This window comes from Cryptotermes secundus, unplaced genomic scaffold, assembly GCF_002891405.2.
Source record: "Cryptotermes secundus unplaced genomic scaffold, Csec_1.0 scaffold597, whole genome shotgun sequence".
Classification (NCBI taxonomy): Eukaryota; Metazoa; Arthropoda; class Insecta; order Blattodea; family Kalotermitidae; genus Cryptotermes; species Cryptotermes secundus.
Window position 1 is genome coordinate 515,418 of NW_019743156.1, and position 21,475 is coordinate 536,892.

The 21,475-nt window shown below is 39.1% G+C and overlaps 1 protein-coding gene across 6 annotated transcripts in view; it reads left to right on the forward strand.

Moving 5' to 3' along the window:
• The window catches only part of LOC111873902 (Ca(2+)/calmodulin-responsive adenylate cyclase), a 42,930-nt gene that overhangs the window by 9,270 nt on the left and 12,185 nt on the right, over positions 1-21,475 (forward strand). For 4 of the 6 annotated variants that reach the window (XR_004514042.1, XM_033755270.1, XM_033755271.1 and 1 more), the window contains exons 3-11: positions 2,742-2,833; positions 4,994-5,113; positions 9,387-9,416; positions 11,279-11,404; positions 12,227-12,466; positions 14,216-14,344; positions 15,269-15,398; positions 16,240-16,362; positions 20,506-20,719. Coding sequence is in view for 5 of the 6 variants with exons in the window: in XM_033755270.1 (XP_033611161.1) it covers positions 2,742-2,833; positions 4,994-5,113; positions 9,387-9,416; positions 11,279-11,404; positions 12,227-12,466; positions 14,216-14,344; positions 15,269-15,398; positions 16,240-16,362; positions 20,506-20,719 (1,204 nt within the window). In the remaining variant the exon portion in view is untranslated. The remainder of the gene's footprint in view (positions 1-2,741; positions 2,834-4,993; positions 5,114-9,386; positions 9,417-11,278; positions 11,405-12,226; positions 12,467-14,215; positions 14,345-15,268; positions 15,399-16,239; positions 16,363-20,505; positions 20,720-21,475) is intronic. The other 2 variants (XM_033755272.1, XM_023868975.2) reach the window with 2 other exon arrangements.

Consider the following 21,475-nt stretch of genomic DNA (forward strand, 5'->3'; position numbering starts at 1 on the left):
GGCATGGCCAACTAAATCATGGAGTGGCTCAGCAACTGGTAGATTCTCAAGAATGACTCATTTCCATGGAGGGAGGCAGATAGGTAGTCTGTAGCTCAGGTTATATTGCGTCAAATGGTGGTAAATAATGAATTGCAAAGGATCTGGAAGGACATACTGGTTGGTTTGTTGGTTGGTTTATCGGTTAGTTAGTTAGTAAGCTAGTTGGTCAGCTAGCTGGTTGGTTAGTTATCCAGGTAGTCAGTCGGTTAATTAGTAAATTAGTTAGTTAGATGGCTGGTTAGTTGGCTAGCTAGTTAGCTAGTTGCTTAGTATTCCGAATATGACTGGAGGGACTGAAAAAATCATGAAAACCTCAGTCCGGGTAGACAGTCTCAGGTCCGAGATTTGAATTCGGGACCTTCTGGGCAGGAAATGAAAGTGCTCTCCAACGAACCGCGACCTTCAGTTACATCGTTGTGTGGGTCGCGTCATAACTAAAGCGGTTAGTCGCTGGCTTCCCACCGCGGAGGCCCGGGTTCGAGCCCGGGTCTGGTCAAGTGGGATTTGTGGTAAACCAAGTGGCGCTGGGACGGGTTTTCTCTAAGTACTTCGGTTTCCCCTACCAATCTTCATTCCACCAAATTCTCCATCATCATAATCAACTGGGGTATGTACAATAGGCCAATCAGTGGCCGCAGTGCTGAGTGGACCCAGCTGGACTCCACCCCCCACTAGCGAATTAAAACAAAAATATATCGTTGTGTCCCTTACGGATGGTCTACGTGTATTTCTTTCGCAAGAACAGAGATCGCTGAAGAAATTGTGGACCCAATAGAGACGAAGTAAGCGAGGGCATGGGATTGAAAAACGTTGAAATTGATCATCTCCTACTGTCAGGGTAGTCAAATAAAGAACATTTCCATGAACCGCGTACCCTTCATGAGGGGATGCAATAGGCATACAAAATCGTAGTAGGAAGATCTCCCATAAACTGAACACATGAGGGGCCAAAATATGTGGAATCCCATATTCTGAGATACATCGCTGTGTAGTCCTATATTTAAGCATCCTGTTGCATTACTATATCTAGAATTGTTTATGTATTACACAGTCCGTCAACAATGCAACAAATTGTTCCTTCTTTCCTACACTTTCACTTTCGACATTTTTCGGCCATTTAGGGCCGAAATATATTGTTGCAATATTTGTTGCAACAATTTGTTGCATTGTTGACGGACTGGGTAGTACATAAACAGTTTTAGCTGTGTAGTCCTTTGAAAGTCAGTGGAATACATGGCGTTATAACGCAGTAGATAAAAAGTAAAGCTATCCCTGTACCAGGCCATGAAGGCCCGTAGGGTTGTGAGACGTTGAGGGTCCCACATTATCTAGAAAATCGGCTCAAAGATGGCGGTAAGGTTGTCAGCCTTACACGCCATCCGCGCTTTACTCCCCAGGAAAATTATTTAATTACTTCCTGGTATTCATTTCTGTTAGAGGCTGAGTGAATCCCAGGGCCATAGTGCAGCTGGAAGGATTAGGTCAATTACTACCTCTGACATCTTAAATCCTAGAAAAATTAGTGGGTTGTAGGGATGTTATGAGGATGAAAATAACTCAGAATTTTATACAACAATAGTATTTGCGTTTAGCAATATTCAATCTTCGGACCGCTAACAGAAGATAGCTAAAATTTTCTGCAGGAGATGTTTACTCCCTTTGCTGCTGTATTTGCAGAAAGGAAACGGGATTGAAGGCGACGGACGAGAGAAGGTCAGTTATATAAAGGCTTACGAAGTCAATTCAGAAATAAAAGAAATTAAGACTTCTGTACGTTTCACGGGGCTACAACGTGAAGATGTTGATTCTGCTTTCGGTTTGCAACATTGAAGATTAATATGCTTTGGTCAAAGGGATTAAAAATCTAATTCTGACATTCTCCCTCAACCCCTGTATAATCTGCACCTCCCCCGTATGACTTCCTCATTTTCTGAACGACTAAAAGAACGTTACATGATGCTGATTTTCAAGACGTGTAGGAAGTGATGTTTATTTGGCTTCAAGAGCAACGAAAAGTGTCTTCAGACGGAATCGAGAAGCTTGTGGACTAATACCACAAGTATTTAGGAAATCAGTGGAATTAACAACGAAAGTTGTGCTTAATTCTATTTTCTTTTCGTAAATTTATTAAAGTAATAAAAATATATTGCCTTTATTTTTCAATTTCCCTCTTGTTATAACTAATGGATCCATGGCCTAGTTTGTAGCCTGGCCGACTCCAAGACATTTTTCCCAGTTCCTTTTTATCCAACTCCCTTCATCATCGCCGTCCTAAACTAAGCATCCTAAGATTCACCAATCACAGTTTTGGTCTTCTAAATCTTCAACACCAATCTGGTTATAGGAGGGTGAATTTTTAATGGGAATATCTTCTAAAATTCAGTAACAAAACCTGCCTGTTGTAATCTTCCAATTGTTATCGTTTTAACAATATCTGATTCAGAAAACTGTTCATATAATTCATTGTTATATCTTACACGCCAGAATCCATTTTCACACGGAAGCCAAATATCCTTCTAAGTACCTTCCTTTCGTAAACCCTCAAACTCTTTTCATTACTGAGTTAATTTCCCACCCTCACCTCCATATATCAGTACAGGCATATCCCACACATTCATAATTAAATGTTTATTGTTTAGAGGTTAATTTTCTTTTCAAGATATATCAAGTTATATTTCTGTCCTGAATTTATTTCGCAGATCGAGCTAGCAGATGAGGTTGTCGAATTACTTACCACCCTGCAACTCGAGAGAGGACAGGTTGCGTATTATATCTTCACGGATGGAAACAGGTGAATTCCGATGTTCTGTATTAGTAATAATAATAATAATAATAATATTATTATATGGTCCTAATCACTATATTTAATTTAAGTGATATTCGGAGTTTAATCTGTTATTTTCTTTGTGGTGATTTTAATTTTATTTTGTTTATTGTTTCCGCGGTAGAAGGTTTCAATCTAGAACATTTTGAGGAAGAATTGTCACTCATAACATGTTGTCAGTGTTAACCTAGAGACATCCAGTAATATATAGATCGGGAATCAGAATATATTATTCAACTCTATCCACTCCATATGGAAAATCGTATGTTGGTTGCCTGCTAGATTGATGTTCATCGTTCTTGATTATGACCGACGTAACAATAAATGAAATTAAATAAAATACACGAACTCTCAGCTGAGTATCAACTACTCATCAGAAAATAGAGCAGGTGTAAATCCGAGACTTAGTGGATAACCCTAAGAAAATTCCGTGGCTTTAGTCAGTAAGCAAACTATACCGACCGAGCGACCGCCACTTGCCGGTGAAGTTAGTGTCAACTTTTACGGATACAGGGTGTCGCGTGGTTAGCGCAACGTATCCCCACGTCCGTTAATTTCGGTTTTCTACACCGGAACTGCCATTTTTCCATTCAAGTAGCTCCTTAATTATCCTCATGAGGCTGAGTGGACCACGTTCTAGACCCACTACTTCTCAGAAAAACTGGTAACGCCGGGAGTCGAATCCAGGACCTCTGGATCTGTAATCAGGAACTCTGACCACAGACCAGAGAGGCGTTCGGATAACCCTACCATTAATAATGCGTCAATTCTGATTTTATGCACATATTTCATTCTGAAATATTAAGAAGCAGATAGGCTAATTTTACTCTCTAGGAACCTATAATTTGTACTCTTCACTAAATATTTCTAGATTAACAAAATCAAAGAGGATGAAAGGAAAGAGGCATGCAACATGCATCGAAGCTAATGTAAGTTAAGGCATACAACATTTCATTTGAAGAACCTGCAAGTCGGAGAATATTTGGGAGAGGCAGGAACGAACTTTAGGATAGTATTAAAATAGATTTTATAGCATATGAAGGTATCACTGGTTCAGGTTAGGGTCTAGTAGCTGATTCTTATGAACACAGTAGGCTAACGTAATTCCTTTTCCATACAGGTTTCCAAATATCTTACCAGACAAGTTATAAGTTTCTCAAGAAGGGCCTAACTCCACAGAGTCTATCGTCTATAAATACGTTGCTAAAGTCAGATTCTATCTCCTTAATTTTCTGTTAAACTTTGTTATAGAACGGCGATTTATAGAAGAGAGTCTTAGCAAAAATAATTTTGTTTATTTCTGCCCACGGAAGCAGGAATTTAGGTTGAGACAATAGACCTCGAGGAACTGATTTCACTCGTAACGTTCATTCATCTCAGGTTATTTCTTCAGGTTTACGTTTATCCGGCTTTACCGCCAGTTATACTGTGCTTCATGTATGCAATTCTCTTCCTCTTGCACATTTCAGATCTAATTTGGTGCGTATGAGACTTGATAATTCTAACAACAGCTAAGAATACCCAGGCACAATTTTATTCCGCAAGAAGTTTACATTTAGCTAGTAACCTTCCGCATGTTTTCAGTTTATTCATAATTCTTGATTCAATTAAGACAATGGCTCGATCACGTGTAGTGATTATCTTTACGCTAAATTGTTAAGTTGCCGGTCACGGTAGCTGAGCGGTCTAGGGCATGTACTGTCTTCGCTCGCTCGGAAGCCGGGATCGTGGGTTCGAATCCCGCTCAGGGCATTGATATTTGTGTGCGTTTTCCTGTGTTTGTGTACAGGTAGAGACCTTGCGACGAGCTGATCACCCGCCCAAGGAGTCCTACCGAATGTTTAAGATCTAGTAAACTGAAGTGAAACGGAGAATTTCATGGATGTAGGCCTAGGTCCAAATTGAGGCTGTAGCGCCACAGGAAGGAAATTAACTTATAATATTTAAGCGAATATTTCTACGATATCTCTTCCACTTTAAGCCGTCTTTAGTGTATAAATTTTTGACACAGGCTCAATAGAGGCGGAAGTAAATTAGAAATTTAGTCAATTTCCTTTCCTTATCGAGTATCATTCCACTATGAATTGAAATAGTTAACTGTTATGTCTACTCATACCTTCCTTATAGGACCAATTTGAATTCAGTCTTCAACCAAACCAACGAAAAGCTAACCACAATATCCTGGCAAAACTGGAAATACATTTTCAAAGATGATCAAGAGTTTCAGCGGCATTTGGACCAATTCAGGTAAAAATTCTGTTATTTTATGACCATTTAGTTAAGAGTGAAATATATTTACATAAAGGTCTTTAGTCACATACAGGTATGTAAATGATAACACTGCAGCATTGCCTATCATTAATTTTTATTTTAATGCTAATGGGGTGGGACTAAGTCCCTTGTACTGTGGCCACTTCTGGCCTATTGTACCGACCCCAGATGATAGGTGAGGGTGATTGTGGAGCAGTTGGTGGAATGGAGATTGACAGGGTAAACCGAAGTACTCGGAGAAAACCTTCCCCAGCGCCACTTTGTCCACCACAAATCCCACTTGTCCAGACCCGGGATCGAACACGGACCACCACGGTGGGAAGCCAGCGACTAACCGCTTGAGCTATGGTGCGGCCTTTACCTATCATTAAGTCTTCTATCTATCTCCATAGAGCTGAGCCCTACTTGAAAAGTCACCGGCTGTGCTGTTACTTAAGAATTTCTCAATATTTTATGCAATCCGAAGCTACATTGCATTACTCACAAGAGCCCTTCACTGATCCCTATCCTGAGCCAGTTCAACCCATGCCACACCACCCGATCCTGTCTATCTACAATTCATCTTAATGTTATCTTCAATCGCTGAACAATCGCTGTTTATCTGCCAGAAAGCCGATGGCTACCGTTTTCTTGGACAAGAAATGAGTGCTGATCGTGAAATTCATGCAACAAGGGACCTCAATAATGTCAGAAGTATACTGCGAAACACAACGTGTAAAAAAATCTCTAGGGCCATTCAGAACAAATGGCGTGGAATGCTGACATACGGTGTACTCGTAGCTATTCACCATGAAAATGCGCGTCTGACCATCCTCCTCACAGGCCTCTTCTCGCTTCTAGCAAATACAACCTCTTTAATCATACCTACCCGAAGAACAGATTAGGATCACAGGGCTTCAGCAATAACGAAGAGTTTATGGAAGGTGTCGAAATGTGGCTGAGCTCACAGGCAGCAAACTCCTTTGACACAGGAATATACGCGTAAAAGGTGATTCCCCGATATAACAAATGCTAGCCTGTGATAGCGAGTAGTAGCCAGACACGGCTAGCAGTCAGTATCCAAGAATTCCGGCCAAGATAATTTATGAGACAGTCGGTCGCCGGTAAGGACGTGAACACGGAAGCTGAAGACACTACATTTTTGGGAGCTGTTACCAAGCAACGACTCGTGAAAAGACAGCAGATTGAGAAGACTTTATGTAATCTATAGTGAATTATACAGAGTGTCCCAAGTGTTTGGTGCCATACTTCAGGAACGTACTGAGGGTTCCCTATAGAATAACTTTGAAATAGGAACCCATGTCCGCAAACGTAAAATAGCAGCGCTAGGGCGGCATTTAATAACATTTTGTTTAAACTTAGCGCCTCAATGTCGAAGAGCATGCACAGGCATATTACCCCTTCCAAACTCTTTAAAACTCACCTGCTATAGTAGATATTGGAATTGGAGTCCTCCAGCTTCAATGCCTGCGTTACATCGACAAAAGAAACTTTGGCGCACCCTTTCAAATATTCCAGGTGTACATGCAACAAGTATTCTGGCCAACAGCTCGAATTCATTATCCACAGGAGTGTCGTAGATCGGGTTTTTCACATGGTCCCAGACGAAATAGTCCATAGGTGTCAAGTCTGGGGATCGGGGTGGCCAAGGCACTGGGCGTCCTCTTCCTATCTAACGACCATGAAAAGCAGCATCCAGGTAGTCTCGTGATACAATGCTGAAGTGTGCCGGCGCTCCGTCAAGCTGTATCCACATTTGCCTCCGCACAATCAGCAAAGTCGGAAACATACGTTTCAGGAACACCTCATAAAAGGGCCCATGAGTCGCTGTGGTAGAAGGAAAAGCCCAATCAAGTGATCGCCAATGATGCCCGCCCAGACATTGACAGAACATTGCGCCTGATGGTAACCAACTACAGTAACGTCGGGGTTTTCGTCAGCCCAAACGTGGCTGTTTCGACAATTGAACCAGCCATCTCTTGTAAACTGCGCTTCGTCTGTGATTCAGGAAGTTGGGCTGATGTAAACACTGGTTCAGTATCCACTGAAAAAATTGAGCTCCTGGTAAAAAATCAGCTGGACCTATGTCGTGTAGTCGCGTTGGATGATACGGATAAAGTTGTTGGAAGTGCAGGATCCTCCAAACACTTGATTTTGATGTCCCCAATGTCCCCACAATCTTGGCAATGGCACGAGTGCTGGTGGATGGCTGTTTCTCTATGTAATGCAGTTCGACATTGAAGCGCCAAGTTTAAACGAAATGATTTTAAATGCCGCCCTAGCGCTACTATTTTACGTTTGCGGACATGGGCTCCTATTTCAAAGTTGTTCTATAGGGAACCCTCAGTACGCTCCTGATGTATGGCATCAAACTCCTGAGACATGCTGTATAGTGCGTGAACTACTGAAAGTGCAACAATTATTTTTATTTGCGAGTTGTGAAAGTCCAGTAAATTCAAGTAACCAAATCAAACGCTTTACGGTATATTGAAATTATATATAAGTAGACACCAGAACTATTTGTAAGTAACGGTAATAAACGATTAAAATTGGATTCTGATTTTTGTGCATGTTTTTCAGCTTGTGTTGACGGTTCTGTACTACCTGAATAGTGAAGATTTGTTTAGGTTTTAAGGCTTCCTTTCCTTTATGTAACACGAAATAGTACGAGGATGTCGAAACCCTCTGAATGGCATTAGTGGCATGATTTTATATGATATAAGGAATTTTCGAATGAAATACTAAGAAGCTCAGATCTACCGCATGAAAAGAGAGCGCTAGTAGTACACGGAAATTTCTGATATCTGAGTGGGAGTTCTGTCTGTTAAGCTTACGATAGACGACATCTTTTCCTTTTGAAATGACAGCGTATGCTTCATTCCAAATGTGCGCTGGGTACATGCAAACAAACGAGAGGCACTGTACTAAGTAAAGAGTATAATTCACAACGTATCGTTATTCTGCAGTACCCACTATGTCCTAACTTAAGGTTTTTAAGCTGAAAAGAGACAAGGTCGGTACAGTGTGAAAAGTACTTCCCCATCTATAAGTTAGTTAGAAACGAATATCCTGTCGTCTGTCACCCATAAACAACAAAAAAAACTCCATGGTTTTAGTCCCCAAGCTAACTATACCGACCGAGCGACCGCCGCTTGTCAGCGAAGTTAGTTCCAATTTTAGCGGATAGAGGGTGTCGCGTGGTCAGCGTAACGGATCCCCACGGCCGTTAATTTTGGGTTTCTAGACTGGAGCCGCCATTTCTTTGAAATAGCTCCTCAGTTATCCTCACGAGGCTAAGTGGATCCGGTTACAGACCCACCACTTCTAAGAAAATCTGGTAGCGCCGGGAATCGAACCCAGGACCACTAGGAAGATTAAGACGTAGTTGGGTGGATAATATTAAAGTGAAGGTTAGAAAAATTGGATAGGGTGATATAGACCGGATCGATGTGGTTCAGGATAGGGACCAGTAGAGAGATCTTATTAACAAGATAATGAACCTTCGGGTTCCATAAATGTTTGGGAAATTCTTGAATAGCTGCACAATTGGCGGCTTCTGAAGGAGGGCTCAGCTCCATGAAGTTAGTTTAGTTAATATTAGAGTCAATTTTACCGACCACACAACATATTTTTATTATTATTATTACACTACATGTTTCGACCTCAAGAGGTCATCCTCAGGTGTACGAACACAACTGTATAATTACACGCAATGATATTTGTCTTTTCACTTATTCGATCCTGTATCTTATTCAGGCCCACGCTCAATAATATATCAAGTTCCTCTCACAAAACACAAGTTAAAATATTACTCTAAATGTCACAAGTTAAAATTTAAAATTTGCGAATCGAATTTCAATTCAGATCACTAGTGTGCTTTCACTTTCACTTATGAAAGTGAAAGTGAAAGCACACTAGTGATCTAGCAACAAGCCATTATTTCTGAAAAATCCTGTAAATATGTCGCTTTCTATTCTGAAAATTACTACTGTGAAGACTAGAGTCTTCTAAGATGCGATGCAGTTAATTATGGATAATAAGGATCAAGAATTCAGAGAAATCTCCTGCCTCAATCTTCAAGGTAGAAGAAGAAGACATAATGATGCTCCACAACCTTTGTACCGAACTACAGTGTATCACTTCCCAGAAGACCATAACCTATATATTTATTGCCGTGAGAATTTCATTTAACATTATTATGCTTTGTTTGAAGACATTCGCTTGTTAATTCGATCTGTCTCCTTTCTAGCGCTAAGCGAGAAGGTGTTTTGGAATTGGCGTAAGTTATTTACTACATACAATTCAAAGGATAAATGTGTTTTACATATAGTTATATTTCGGCTTGGCCGCGCCATAGCTCAAGCGGTTAGTCGCTGGCTTCCCACGGCGGCGGCCCGGGTTCGAGCCCGCGTCTGGTCAAGTGGGATTTGTGGTGGACAAAGTGGCGCTGGGGCGAATTTTCTCCGAGTACTTCGGTTTCCCCTGCCAATTTTCATTCCACCAAATTCTCCATCATGATCACCCGGGGCAGGCTACAACAGGCCAATCAGTGGCTGCGGCGCAGAGTGGACCTAGTTGGACTCCACCCCCCACTAAGCGAATTAAAAAAAAATAATATCTCGGCTTTTATTGTAAAAAATATGTGTTGTGATTTGCCTATACGGCTATAGTTTCAGACAATTAGATTCTAATTAAAATTCGTAGAAGGCATGACACACATTTCCCCACATGTGAAATTCTGGTAATACATTTCTAATTGGAAAGCACAATAGATCACTGTAGGTCGTGGTGCAAGGGCCGAAAAGGCCCATCCATTATACAATCATACTTCTAATTTCTGACTGTCTGATGATTCATTGCTCCTTGGGTACGATCCATCCAAAAGGATGGCTACTTTTATAAAGATAAAATAGGTAACAGGTAAAGTTATCCCTGTGCTTAATCAAGTTCCACACAATTAACACGTTCAGGAAGTGGAGATATAACTCCACATATACTTAACCTAGGCGCGATATGTAGGTGAGTTGTCAGCATCACGCTCTGGCCACATCACCCACCAGCGAAAGGACCACCGATATCCATTGGATAGAAGGTTTGTTAAGCCCCAGCCCGTTTGATCACGATGGAGAAGGGAAAAAATCCCTATAATTTACCAGGAACCGAATCTGGATTCCTCGGTTTTCCAGAGTGACACTCCTACTTACACAAAATATGTTACATCACAAACTCATATAGGCCTTTAGATAGAAATGTAATCATGCGCGTTCAGGACATGCTAACAAGCCCACAAAATAACAAGCGTAGTTATAAGGAACAGAATTCCAGAAGTCACAGAATGGAAAACGCATCTTATCAGAAGGTAAAATCCAACAGCAATGGGAATCACTGAGGATTACACACAATTCAACCAAAGAAAAAAAAAACATTATCAGCAGGAAATTCTTTCACATTGGTCAGGTTCCTGTATCAATTTCTTATTAAAGTTGTAGGCTTATTCACATATTGTAATTATCAAGAACTGTTTAAGTCTATATAAGCATTTCCCATGTTGCTGTAATTTACTTGAGCTATACGCAAATTATTTCTATTAGACGATATCGAAAAAATTATCTTCTTAATATTGTGATTCTCTTAATTGTGACATGCAGTTTTTCAGAGGAATCATGCTGCCTCCATCATCAGGGTTGGAGTACGTAACATTTGCAATCTCTTGCGTTATGTGGGTGGTAAGATGGTAATTCAAATCCATGGGAGGGGGGGAGAAGGGGGGAGGAAATAGAAACCGGTCAGGACCAATAGATACGGTAGAGAAGAAAACGGCCCTGAAGATGGTCGCAGCACGTTTCTTTGTTTCTTATTTGTTAAAACTGACACTCAGTAGCTCAGGTCATATAGTGCTGAATGAGTAGACCATTGTGAATAATGAATTAGAAAGGATATGAAAGCATGCTCTCATGGTCTAGAGGGAGGCATTATCCTAGTATTTGCACAAAGACTGAGAAAACCTCGACAAACGTCAGTTAGGATAGTAAGTGCCCTAGCTGATATTAGAGCAATATGAATAACCTCAAATTTTTGCCTTGTTACCTTCTGTTACGTCTCTCATTAGATACATTATTTTGTGAATTCATATCTTTGCAGGCAGAACATTTCCCGTTCCGATGAATCTGCAATTCAGGAAATGAACTGGTATAATGTAGCAAACAAATACATTCTGGATAAACTGTCAGAAATAATTCGAGAAACGTCAGTGAGCGGAGTGTGGAGGTAAGAGAATTATTAACTTTAATCTCTTCCCACACTTTGATTTCTTCAATGTTCAGATTGTTTCAAGAAATTAGAAACAGTGTCAGTTTGACAGTAGAGACAAATCACTTCGTCACCTGAAGCTCAAAAATGTTTGGGGCTGCATTTGATGCAATGCCCCTTTTTTATTTTCCTTTAAATGCAAGTAAGTTTTGCAATTTCGAAACTTCTACAGTAAATTTCGCATTAATATGCATACTCAATTTCTCCACAAGGGTGTGAATTATGATACGTTCTCGGTATTCCTAATACAAACTCTGTGGCCTGTATTCCACAAGCGAACTATACCGACCAAGCGCCTACCGCTTGTCGGCGAAGTTAGTGCCAACTTTTCCTGATTGAGGATGTCACGTGGTCAGCGCAACCGATCCCCATGGCCGTTAATTTCGGTTTTCTAGACCGGAGCCGCCAGTTCCTTCAAATAACTCCTCAGTTATCGTCACGAGGCTGAGTGGATACCGTTCCAGATCCAGTACTTCTCAGAAAATGTAGTAGCACCGGGAATCGAACCCGGACCTCTGGATCTGTAGCCAGGAATTCTGACCACTAGACCACAAAGTCGGTCGTTCATTTACATACATAATTTTAACTTTTACATTATGTAATCTGTGAAATAAACTGTTGATAATGATCAAAGAATATAGCCAAACAAGTGTACGTTTCCACATAACTTAAGAAACCATAAATTCCTTACTTAGTTTTAGTTAGAATATGATTGGTTGCCGTAGAAAGAATTTGTTGGATTTGTCACACGTAATTCCCTTCTTTATGTTCTGTTTGCAGGTTGCTAATAGCATACAAGAATATAATATGTGCTGTGGAGAACTTCAGTATTGCAACTGTATATGGTCTCTACTATTTTGGAAGAGGGAATCTTGGAACTGAAAGTTTTTCCATGTTTGTGCGCTACGATTCTCTTGCCCAGAATTACTTCACGGCCACTCAGCACTTCTCGCTCGTCATATATGAAGAATACCAACGCTTTCAACTCACCTTCCCACCGTTTGAAAACATGACATTAAGGTATTTAACAAGAAGGCACCAAAAGAATGAATTCCTTCCAAAGCCGTCATGCTTCAATAGGTTCTTCTTCAATCTGTAAAATAATTTTTCCTTTCCGTATGTACCTTATGTGTTCAGTTCAAATTTTATTCCATAATTATAAGTTGTAGCCATCCAATTTCCTCTCTGTTTAATGATGTTACGTAAAAGACAGTGGGAAACATCATCTGATAGGTTTTGATATTCTTGGATGTGAGGCCGTGTACTCCGAGACATAGGTACAGGTACGAACATTTCAGAAGATCTACACCCTTCAGACCAACACAATCTCAACATTCCCCGCCATGGTAAGGTAAAGTTGTCCCTGTGCTTAACTACGAGTAATTAAGCACTACGCCTTGAAAACGTGTGTGGGAGTGGATGTATAGATCCACATTTTCTTGACCTCGGCACTACTTGGAGGTGAGTGGTCAACTTCACGCCCCGGTCGCTTTATCCCCCGGGAAAGAGCCCACGGTGCTCATTGTATAGGAGGTTGGGTAAACCCAAGAGCTCGTCTGGACGACCTATCATCTGGGGCTGGTACAGTAGGTCAGAAGTGGCCACAGTACAAGGGACTTACTCCCACCCTACTAGCAATAATAAAAATTAACCTTCTACTCTCAATCTTCCCACCTCCATTCCTTCGTTTCCTTTCGGTCATGTCCCGTTCACACGCCCTGGGAAAATCATGCTTACCGATTAGACAGATTGCGATCTCTAAACCTATTGCTAGTGGGGTGGGACTAAGTCCCTTGTACTGCGGCCATTTCTGGCCTATTGTACCAGCCCCAGATGATAGGTGAGGTTGATTGTGGATTAATTTGGTGGAATGAAGATTGGCAGGAGAAACCGAAGTACTCGGAGAAAACCTGCCCCAGCGCCACTTTGTCCACCACAAATTCCATTTGACCAGACCCAGGATCGAACCCGGACCGCCGCGGTGGGAAGCTAGCGACTAACGGCTTGAGCTATGGCGCGGCCATCTCTAAACCTAAATCCCATTCCTAATAGTTAATAACTTTCTTAAAAAACTCATCTTAAAATTCCAGAAAAGCGAAACGGTAAGCCCTCTTAAACATCATCTTTCTGCTGAACATTTTCCCGACGATGAAGCTGTAGAAAGGGAAGTCACCGCCTGGTTCCGACAGCAGCCCAAAGAATTCTATGCTGCTGGTTTTCAGGGGCTTGTAAAACGATGGGACAAGTGCCTCAATGTACAGGGAGATTATGTTGAGAAATAAAAGCATTTTTCAAATCGGTACTCTTATTTGTTTGTTCTATATCCATTTGTATCTTACTTATTGACTTAGCCTCATATCGTAGCGTCATAGTGAAGTAGCCCTACTGCCAAAAAATATGAATTGCATGTGTATGAATTTTTATACTGCGTCAGAAAAATTTGGGGAAAGTTATCCAGTCTTTAATTCAAGCTCATTCCATTATTTTCCAACTGCCTGTAGTTTTCCTGGCACTGTTAATTAGTAAGGGTTTAGATCCAAATTAATTGCACATATACATTTCTAGAAAATCCCATGCATAGCTGTTTCTTTTTAATTTGCTTGTTTTAACTGGCAGTTAACATTGTCTTCTGTAATCAACAATAAACATTTCTCTGTATTTGCTTTTGTGTCTTTATACTATTTCGTTCGTATTTATTCCCTTGAGTTTCATGCCTTAACAATTAAAGTGAATCAAGTAATCAATCATTTTACCTTTCCGGCAATTCAGACAACTGGAAATATATACCAATCGGCCAAGAAGCCCTGACTTTCATATTGCTGATGAATATTATTCAACAATGTCACTCTTTCTTGTGGAACTGAAAAGATATCAACAGAAGATTCACTACTTGATAAGGTAAAGTACAACAGGCTCATGGAAGACTATTTGGTTTTCTAACACCTTTGCGAAAAATATAAGTATATTTAAATTATTTTTATATAATCCCTTATGTGTGTAATTATCAGAAATGGTAGTACTTCCTAGATCACAGTTTCATGGGTGGACCTATAAGGTTGTTTTTTTTTTTGTGAGGGTGTATTATATAACTACAATTTTATTTTCTTCCACATTACTGTGAATGTTGTTATATTTTAGTAAATGTAGCAGTAGTTACATATTTATAACATGACAAATGTAAGTAACCAATTACAATTACACAAAATAATCTCACTTTAAAATATTCTATAAAATAAAATAATACATTATACAAATAAATAGGCTATTAAGCAGTGTGACTTTGTTATTAACTTAGATTTTTTTAATTCTGCAATTCCCTGTGGTGATATTCTAAGTATTTTCAACAAACTAATAACATCCCTTTTACAACAACTAAATCACTCTAAATCATGAACATAAAAATTTATGATACATACAGCAGACACAACATCAATTTGGCTTAAGAAACTATTTCCACATACAGAGAGTTAAAAAGGCCCCTTGCATCACAACTCCATAACATGTAAAGCACTTGGTGACTATGATCTGGCATGTAGGTAAGTAAGCCATTTTTTATCTGATTTATCCACGATTAAATCACCTCCAAAATCCACTGGATAGTAAATGAAATGAAATCCAGAAGTGTTTACTGAGAACTGAACTCTGATAGTCCAGAACATAGCCCATCTCATTTACTGTCTGAGTTTATTGTTCCACATAACTGTACTTGCACGATTGTTTGTTTATAATATTTATAATATTAATTAAAAGCATTAGATAAAACATCTATGGCTGTCTCTTTGTTTAATGATTTGCTTGTTCGGTAAAATATTTTTATTCTAGAGAGAAGATGTACCAGAATATTAATGATGCAAGATATCAGCAATGTGTTGCCATAATAATTTTGGTGATGGTACTATCTATCTCTCCACTCATCATAATCTTAGTGATAAATGCCACCAAGACTATCCAGGTAAGATAGTAGTGTACCCAGTGTCACAAGGTATTTATTATCATTCATCCAGATTTCATTCACAGATACGGTGTAATTTCAGTTAAAGTTATGCATTCATATACATGTATGCCTGAAATATTTTGGGGCAATTTGCAACGAAATGCAATTAACTGCAGAATTGTTATGCTGTATACTTTTCATAACTTATTTTCTCGTTATATTCATTTGTACAGGAACATTTATAGTTCAAATATTCTTTAAAAATGCATATTTGTGTGTATCCTTCACAGTAAAATGTGATACATCACAAGACCCTACATAATTCAGTAGTTGAAATTAGTGTTCATTAAAAGATACAATTGAAGATCACACAAGAGAGAAAAAAATAATCTTCAAAGACAGCTTTGTTGTATATATTTGATCGGCTTCTAAGTTAGAAAGTCAGAACCCTGTTATGTCACATAATCATAAAGAGATTAAAGTATATACATAAAAAATTGTTGCTGGCAGATACGAAACACCATAAGTTACTATGGCATATAATTCTGTTATTACTGAATCAACAGATTCTTAAGACTCCAAAAACTAAAATTTCCTGTCCTAAAGATGGACACTTTTATGCCTTGGTTTATGTGGAGTGTTTCTTGTTGGAATTATTTTAGGACAGTGTTATCACTGACTTTGGCTAAAACTGATCTTTCTTAAAAACGTCATTTACTCTGGATTTTCGATCTCATAATTAAGTAAAATTTTCATAGACTGATATATTAAAATTTTTATAATGAAACTGATATAGTCAGCACATTCATTCTTCCCATCTGGTAGTTCAATCACATATTCTTTTCTTTTTTCTATACAGACATTTGCAGGGACACTGATTACTCGCAGCTTAGAGCTAAAACATGAGAAGAGGAAGAGTGACCAACTCCTGTTCCAGATGTTACCACCACCAGTTGTCAGGCAACTCAAGCAGCACGGGCAGGTAAACCACATAAGACATGGATATATCTTTTACCGTATCTCACCAAATTCTTTTAAGGGTAGGATAATACTTTGTTGGATTTTAGGCTCTCACAGTGACTTTAAAAGTGCTATATTCTGATATATGATGATATACGATCTGCTTGCTGCCTGCTTCTTCCTGATTTATTACTTGGCTTACTCTTTGATCCTGAAGATGGAGATGGTACGTTCCACTGACATGCTGGTGAACTTAACCAGACTACATGAAATTACTTCAGGATGAATCCTGCACTTCCAGAATTTAAACCTATGCCAAGCTTAAGATATTTTTTGTTACCCCTGATTAAATTTAAATCTGGATACAACATGATCCACTAATACAAATTTAATATTTGAGAATACTGAAACAATGCTCAGAAAAAAATTAACCATTAAAGTACAAATTTGCATTAATGAGAAAATAACCTTCAGAGTCATGTTCAAATTTTTCATCGTGTATGTTCATGATTCTTTACAGATTAACATGTACTTTCAAGATTAGATGTGTATGCAACAGGCACAAAAGGCTAAAACACGTGTTTCCTGAGGTGAAAGAATACTTATACACTTTTGGAATTTAGGTGTGACATATTATTTTTATACAGCACTGGAAACATTTCCAGGACTTCTGGATGAAAATGCAAGGTGGTTCAAATATGACCGGGACTGATTTTCTTTAAAAACCATGATTGCCAAACTTGCACATGTCAGTCTTCAACGTACTCCCTTCTGGAGTCAACACATTTTTTCCAACGTTCTGGAAGCATCCTGATGCCCTATTCAAAAAAGGCTTGTGGTTGGCCACTCCCAAACATTCTGGATGATGGCGTTGTTGTTCACAAACCGCATGCTTTGCAAGTCTGATTTGAGCCTTCCTAACAGGTACAAATCACTTGGGGCCAAATCGGGACTGTACGGCGGATGTGTCAGAAGGTTCCATTTCAATTTCCGGAGGGTTTCCATTGTTGTTTTGGCCATATGGGGGCATGCATTGTCTTGAAGGAAGGCTACCCGCTTTCCACGTGTCTTCTGCTTGGATCTGAACTTTTCCTTCATGTCTGTTGCCAGGAGGTCTGAGTAATAAGCTGCATTGACTGTTTTGGCATCTGTCAGAAAGTCTATATGGATAACCACCTGCCAGTCCCAAAAGAACGTTGCCATCACTTCTCTTGCCGAACGGCTCCTTCTTCCTCTCTTGGGTTTGGGAGAACTGGTATGCCGCCACTCGCATGATGACTGCTGGGACTCGGGAATGAAGTAGTGCACCCACATTTCATCAGTGGTCACTATAGACTTCAAAAATGCATCACCTTCGTCTTCAAACTGCTGTAGGAGATGACTGGCAGATTGCATGCGCACCATTTTGTTCACATCCGTCAAAGTGCATGGTACCTATCGTGCATTCACCTTGCGATAGTGCAGGTGGTATTTCACGATGTCTTCTACACTACCAACACTGATGGACAGCATTGCTCCACGTTCCTTGATAGTGATGCTCCTATTCTCATGAATAAGCATGTCTGCACGATCAATGTTTGGCTCGGTGATGGATGTTTGCAGCCGACGATCATGCGGTTTCTCCACACGCTCTCTGCCTCTCAGACGCACTTACACCACTCAAACACACGGGTCCATGAGAGACACTCTTCCCCACTCTTCTGTTGGAGTTTGTGGTGAACTTCAGCGGACAGGACATTTTCTCCAACGAGGAATTTCATTACAATGCGTTGTTTCATGCTCCGCAGTACCTTCTGTTCACTCATCATTCTAGCAACTCCCAGACAGGACTGAACAGGTTCTAACCTGAACAGGAGGGAGGGTGGAGGTTGTGGCTTCACTCTCTCAAGGTCGCACAGCTGCTGCGCAGTGCGGCTTGTTTACACACAAATCAGTCCCGGTCATATTTGAACCACCTTGTAATAACGATACTTTCACATTGCACAGACTTCAATCCCACAAATTTTATGCTGTTGAAGTTTCATTTTGGTAATGTAAAAGAATAATAAAATGCTAAAATATATTTAGCTGATCAAATAATGTTCTGAACTTGTGCATATATGGTCATAGGATTTAATGCTACTTGAATCAACATCTTTTCATGTCTCGCAACTGTAAATATGTTATAGACATTAAGTGGTGCCGTTATCATTGCCAGTTCACAAGTTCACATATCTTCCTATATGTTGTACAAATGGAAATGGAAATATATTTAACAGTATGGGATTAGGGATGTTCTCTTGGGAAGCAAAGCGCCAACCTTCTTGTGAAGTTAGAAGAATAAAAAAAGCAGTGGTGGAGTTGCCTCTAGTGGCAATAAATTAATTTTATATTTCTTGAGAATCGGTTAGTTCAAAATTTGGAAGTGGGGGCACAGGCAGTTTGATGATCTTATAATTCTACTTTCCTTCCCTCAGTAAAGGAAAATAGGCCAATAACTGCTAATGCTGAGGAGAATTAAAGAGGTTTGTGTGTTTTAGTTCTAAGCTCGTTTATATGCCACACTTATAAGGGTTTACTTGATGATATTTCATTATTCAGACATCACTTCTGCAACTGTAAATGAGTGGTCAGGTCTACGCTGTGTTGCAATTAAGGTTTAAATATTCATGTTTCTCCATATCCTAAATTTTAAAGTAAAAAAGAGAAAACATTTGAATATACTGTCTTTAGACTCACAAGTACATATAGATTGTTCCTAAAAATGTACACATACTTTGTAAATAATAGAGATACATAGTAGTCGGTAACAGTGATGGTTACTAATGCAGCTAAATGTCATTAGAATATTATCTCTTCCATATATCTCTTGACTTACCACTCATTAACATTTTCCCATCTTATGTAGGTATACGTAATCACTAAACTGTTATTAAAGACTACTGTTGGGCGGGAAATGTCCTGAATTTGGCTCAGAGGTCCCCTTGAGACATGAGGTTCTTTTATGTGCCGTAAAGCTATGACACGGGACCCACGGCTTAAAGTTCCTCCCAGAGGACTTGTCCCCTGAATTTTTCCGCCCTTAAAAATTCCACGACCTCCGCCGGATTTGAACCCATGTACCTTGAGTCACGAGGTGGGAACGTTACCCCTAGACTACGGAGGCCACTGAACGTGAAGTTCAAGTTGGTCAGGAAGCTTTATTAACTCCTTGAGAAATTACTCTGTGACCTAAGAATATAACTTCATGGACCTTGTATCCCAAGGGTAATTTTGAATAAGATATACAAAGTATAGTATATACCGCCTACACAACAACAATCAGTATTCAAAGAAAAGAAGACACTACTGCGTCAACATTTGCTTTTATTTTGTTTATTAGAGATGCAACATGTTTCGACCCTTTCACAGGTCATCATCAGGCGTACAATGCACCAGTCTGAGCTGTTGAGTTGCAATCACTTGTCATTTTATTCAATGAATAAGGATACTTGTTGTGTCTTGAAATTAAATTCAAATGTAAATTTTGAATTATTTCTTGTGTTTCTATTCTTCCTTTTCCCACACACACACTAAAATGAAAGGGCCTGTATTTATTTCTTGTCTGTAAAAAGAATTTGAGTTGGAATACTACTAAATTTAAAAAGAATTATCTCCCTTACACCATATATGAGTCACATTTCCTATTGCTACTAACAAGTGAAAAGCACAATAGATCACTGTAGGTTGTGGTGCAAGGGCCGAGAAGGCCCACCCCTTATACATTCATACTAACAAGTGAATCCAGGAAGCCCATAATACCGTTAAGTTAAGATATTTTATTTTCCTATTTTAATATTTTACTAGTTAAAATATATTTTACTCTTCTAATTTTGTCCTTTGCTTTGATCAGTAAAATTGTAACAGCTGATCACATGCATCCATAGTTTATGACTCCAGAGCTCTGAAATTTTCAACATGCATTAGTGTATATTTTGTGAAGAGTGGCACTAGTTCACTTTAATTAAAACTCTTAATTTTCATTGGAATTACATGTAACAGATATTAACTAAAATTAAACTTAGCTAAAATACATTCTGAATAGCTGCTAGATGGTGTAAGTAGGTAAAGTGTATAAAAATAATCCTTATATGTAAACCTAGTATTATCATATTGGTAATGTTTTTATTAATATTATTTTTTTAAGGTTCCAGCTGAGAGTTTCGAATCTGTGACCATTTACTTCAGTGACATTGTTGGTTTCACTCAACTGTCAGCTGTAAGCTCACCCATGCAGATTGTTACTATGCTTAACACTCTGTATCGTCTATTTGATTTTATTATCCAGAAATATGATGTATACAAAGTAGAAACTATTGGGGATGCATACATGGTTGTATCAGGCCTTCCACAAAGAAATGGTAAGTCTTTGAAGAAAAATAGACAAAATTAACTCATATTAGGCAAGTGAGAAGTCAATTACCACTAATTGTTCCTATTAGTGTTTTCTGCTTGCAAACATTGCTCCCATATAATCCTGGGGTTCAAACTCAGCCAGGGGCATGGATGTTAATTTGTGATGCCATTTCTCATCATCATTCATTTCATGAGATAATTTTGCAAATATCTTCAAATATTTTAATACAACCTTTGATAGAGCTTAGGACTTTCTTATATCTGAGGCAGCACCACTATACACGGCATATGTTTAGAATAAAATAAAAAATGTGCAGTTATGGTATACAATTTGAAATAATTTCCCCGTTTAGAGTTCCATTGAAATTTCATCACTTTCATTGTCGAATAATCACAATTTCTTCATAATGACTGCAGGTATTCCTCAATTTATGCAATACTCGTGTTCCATAGAGTCACATATGGTGAAATCACATAAATCAAACAAACTTTTTCTTTCTCCCTTCACATTCGTCTTCCACAAACCCACACAATGGTCTACCACCTATTTTCCTAGTCTCTTTCGAATGATCAGCAAGCAAACTTAATTGAAGTCAGTCTAAATTTGATTGGTATTTGCATTAAAACAAAACAGCAGTTTTTGAACTTGCATATAATATATGACAGGCACAATCTGTTTTGCAAAGCCTGGCCTGACAGAGGACCTGTATGTAGTGCAAAAGTGAGAACTTTCAGTAACATGATATACATAATATATATGA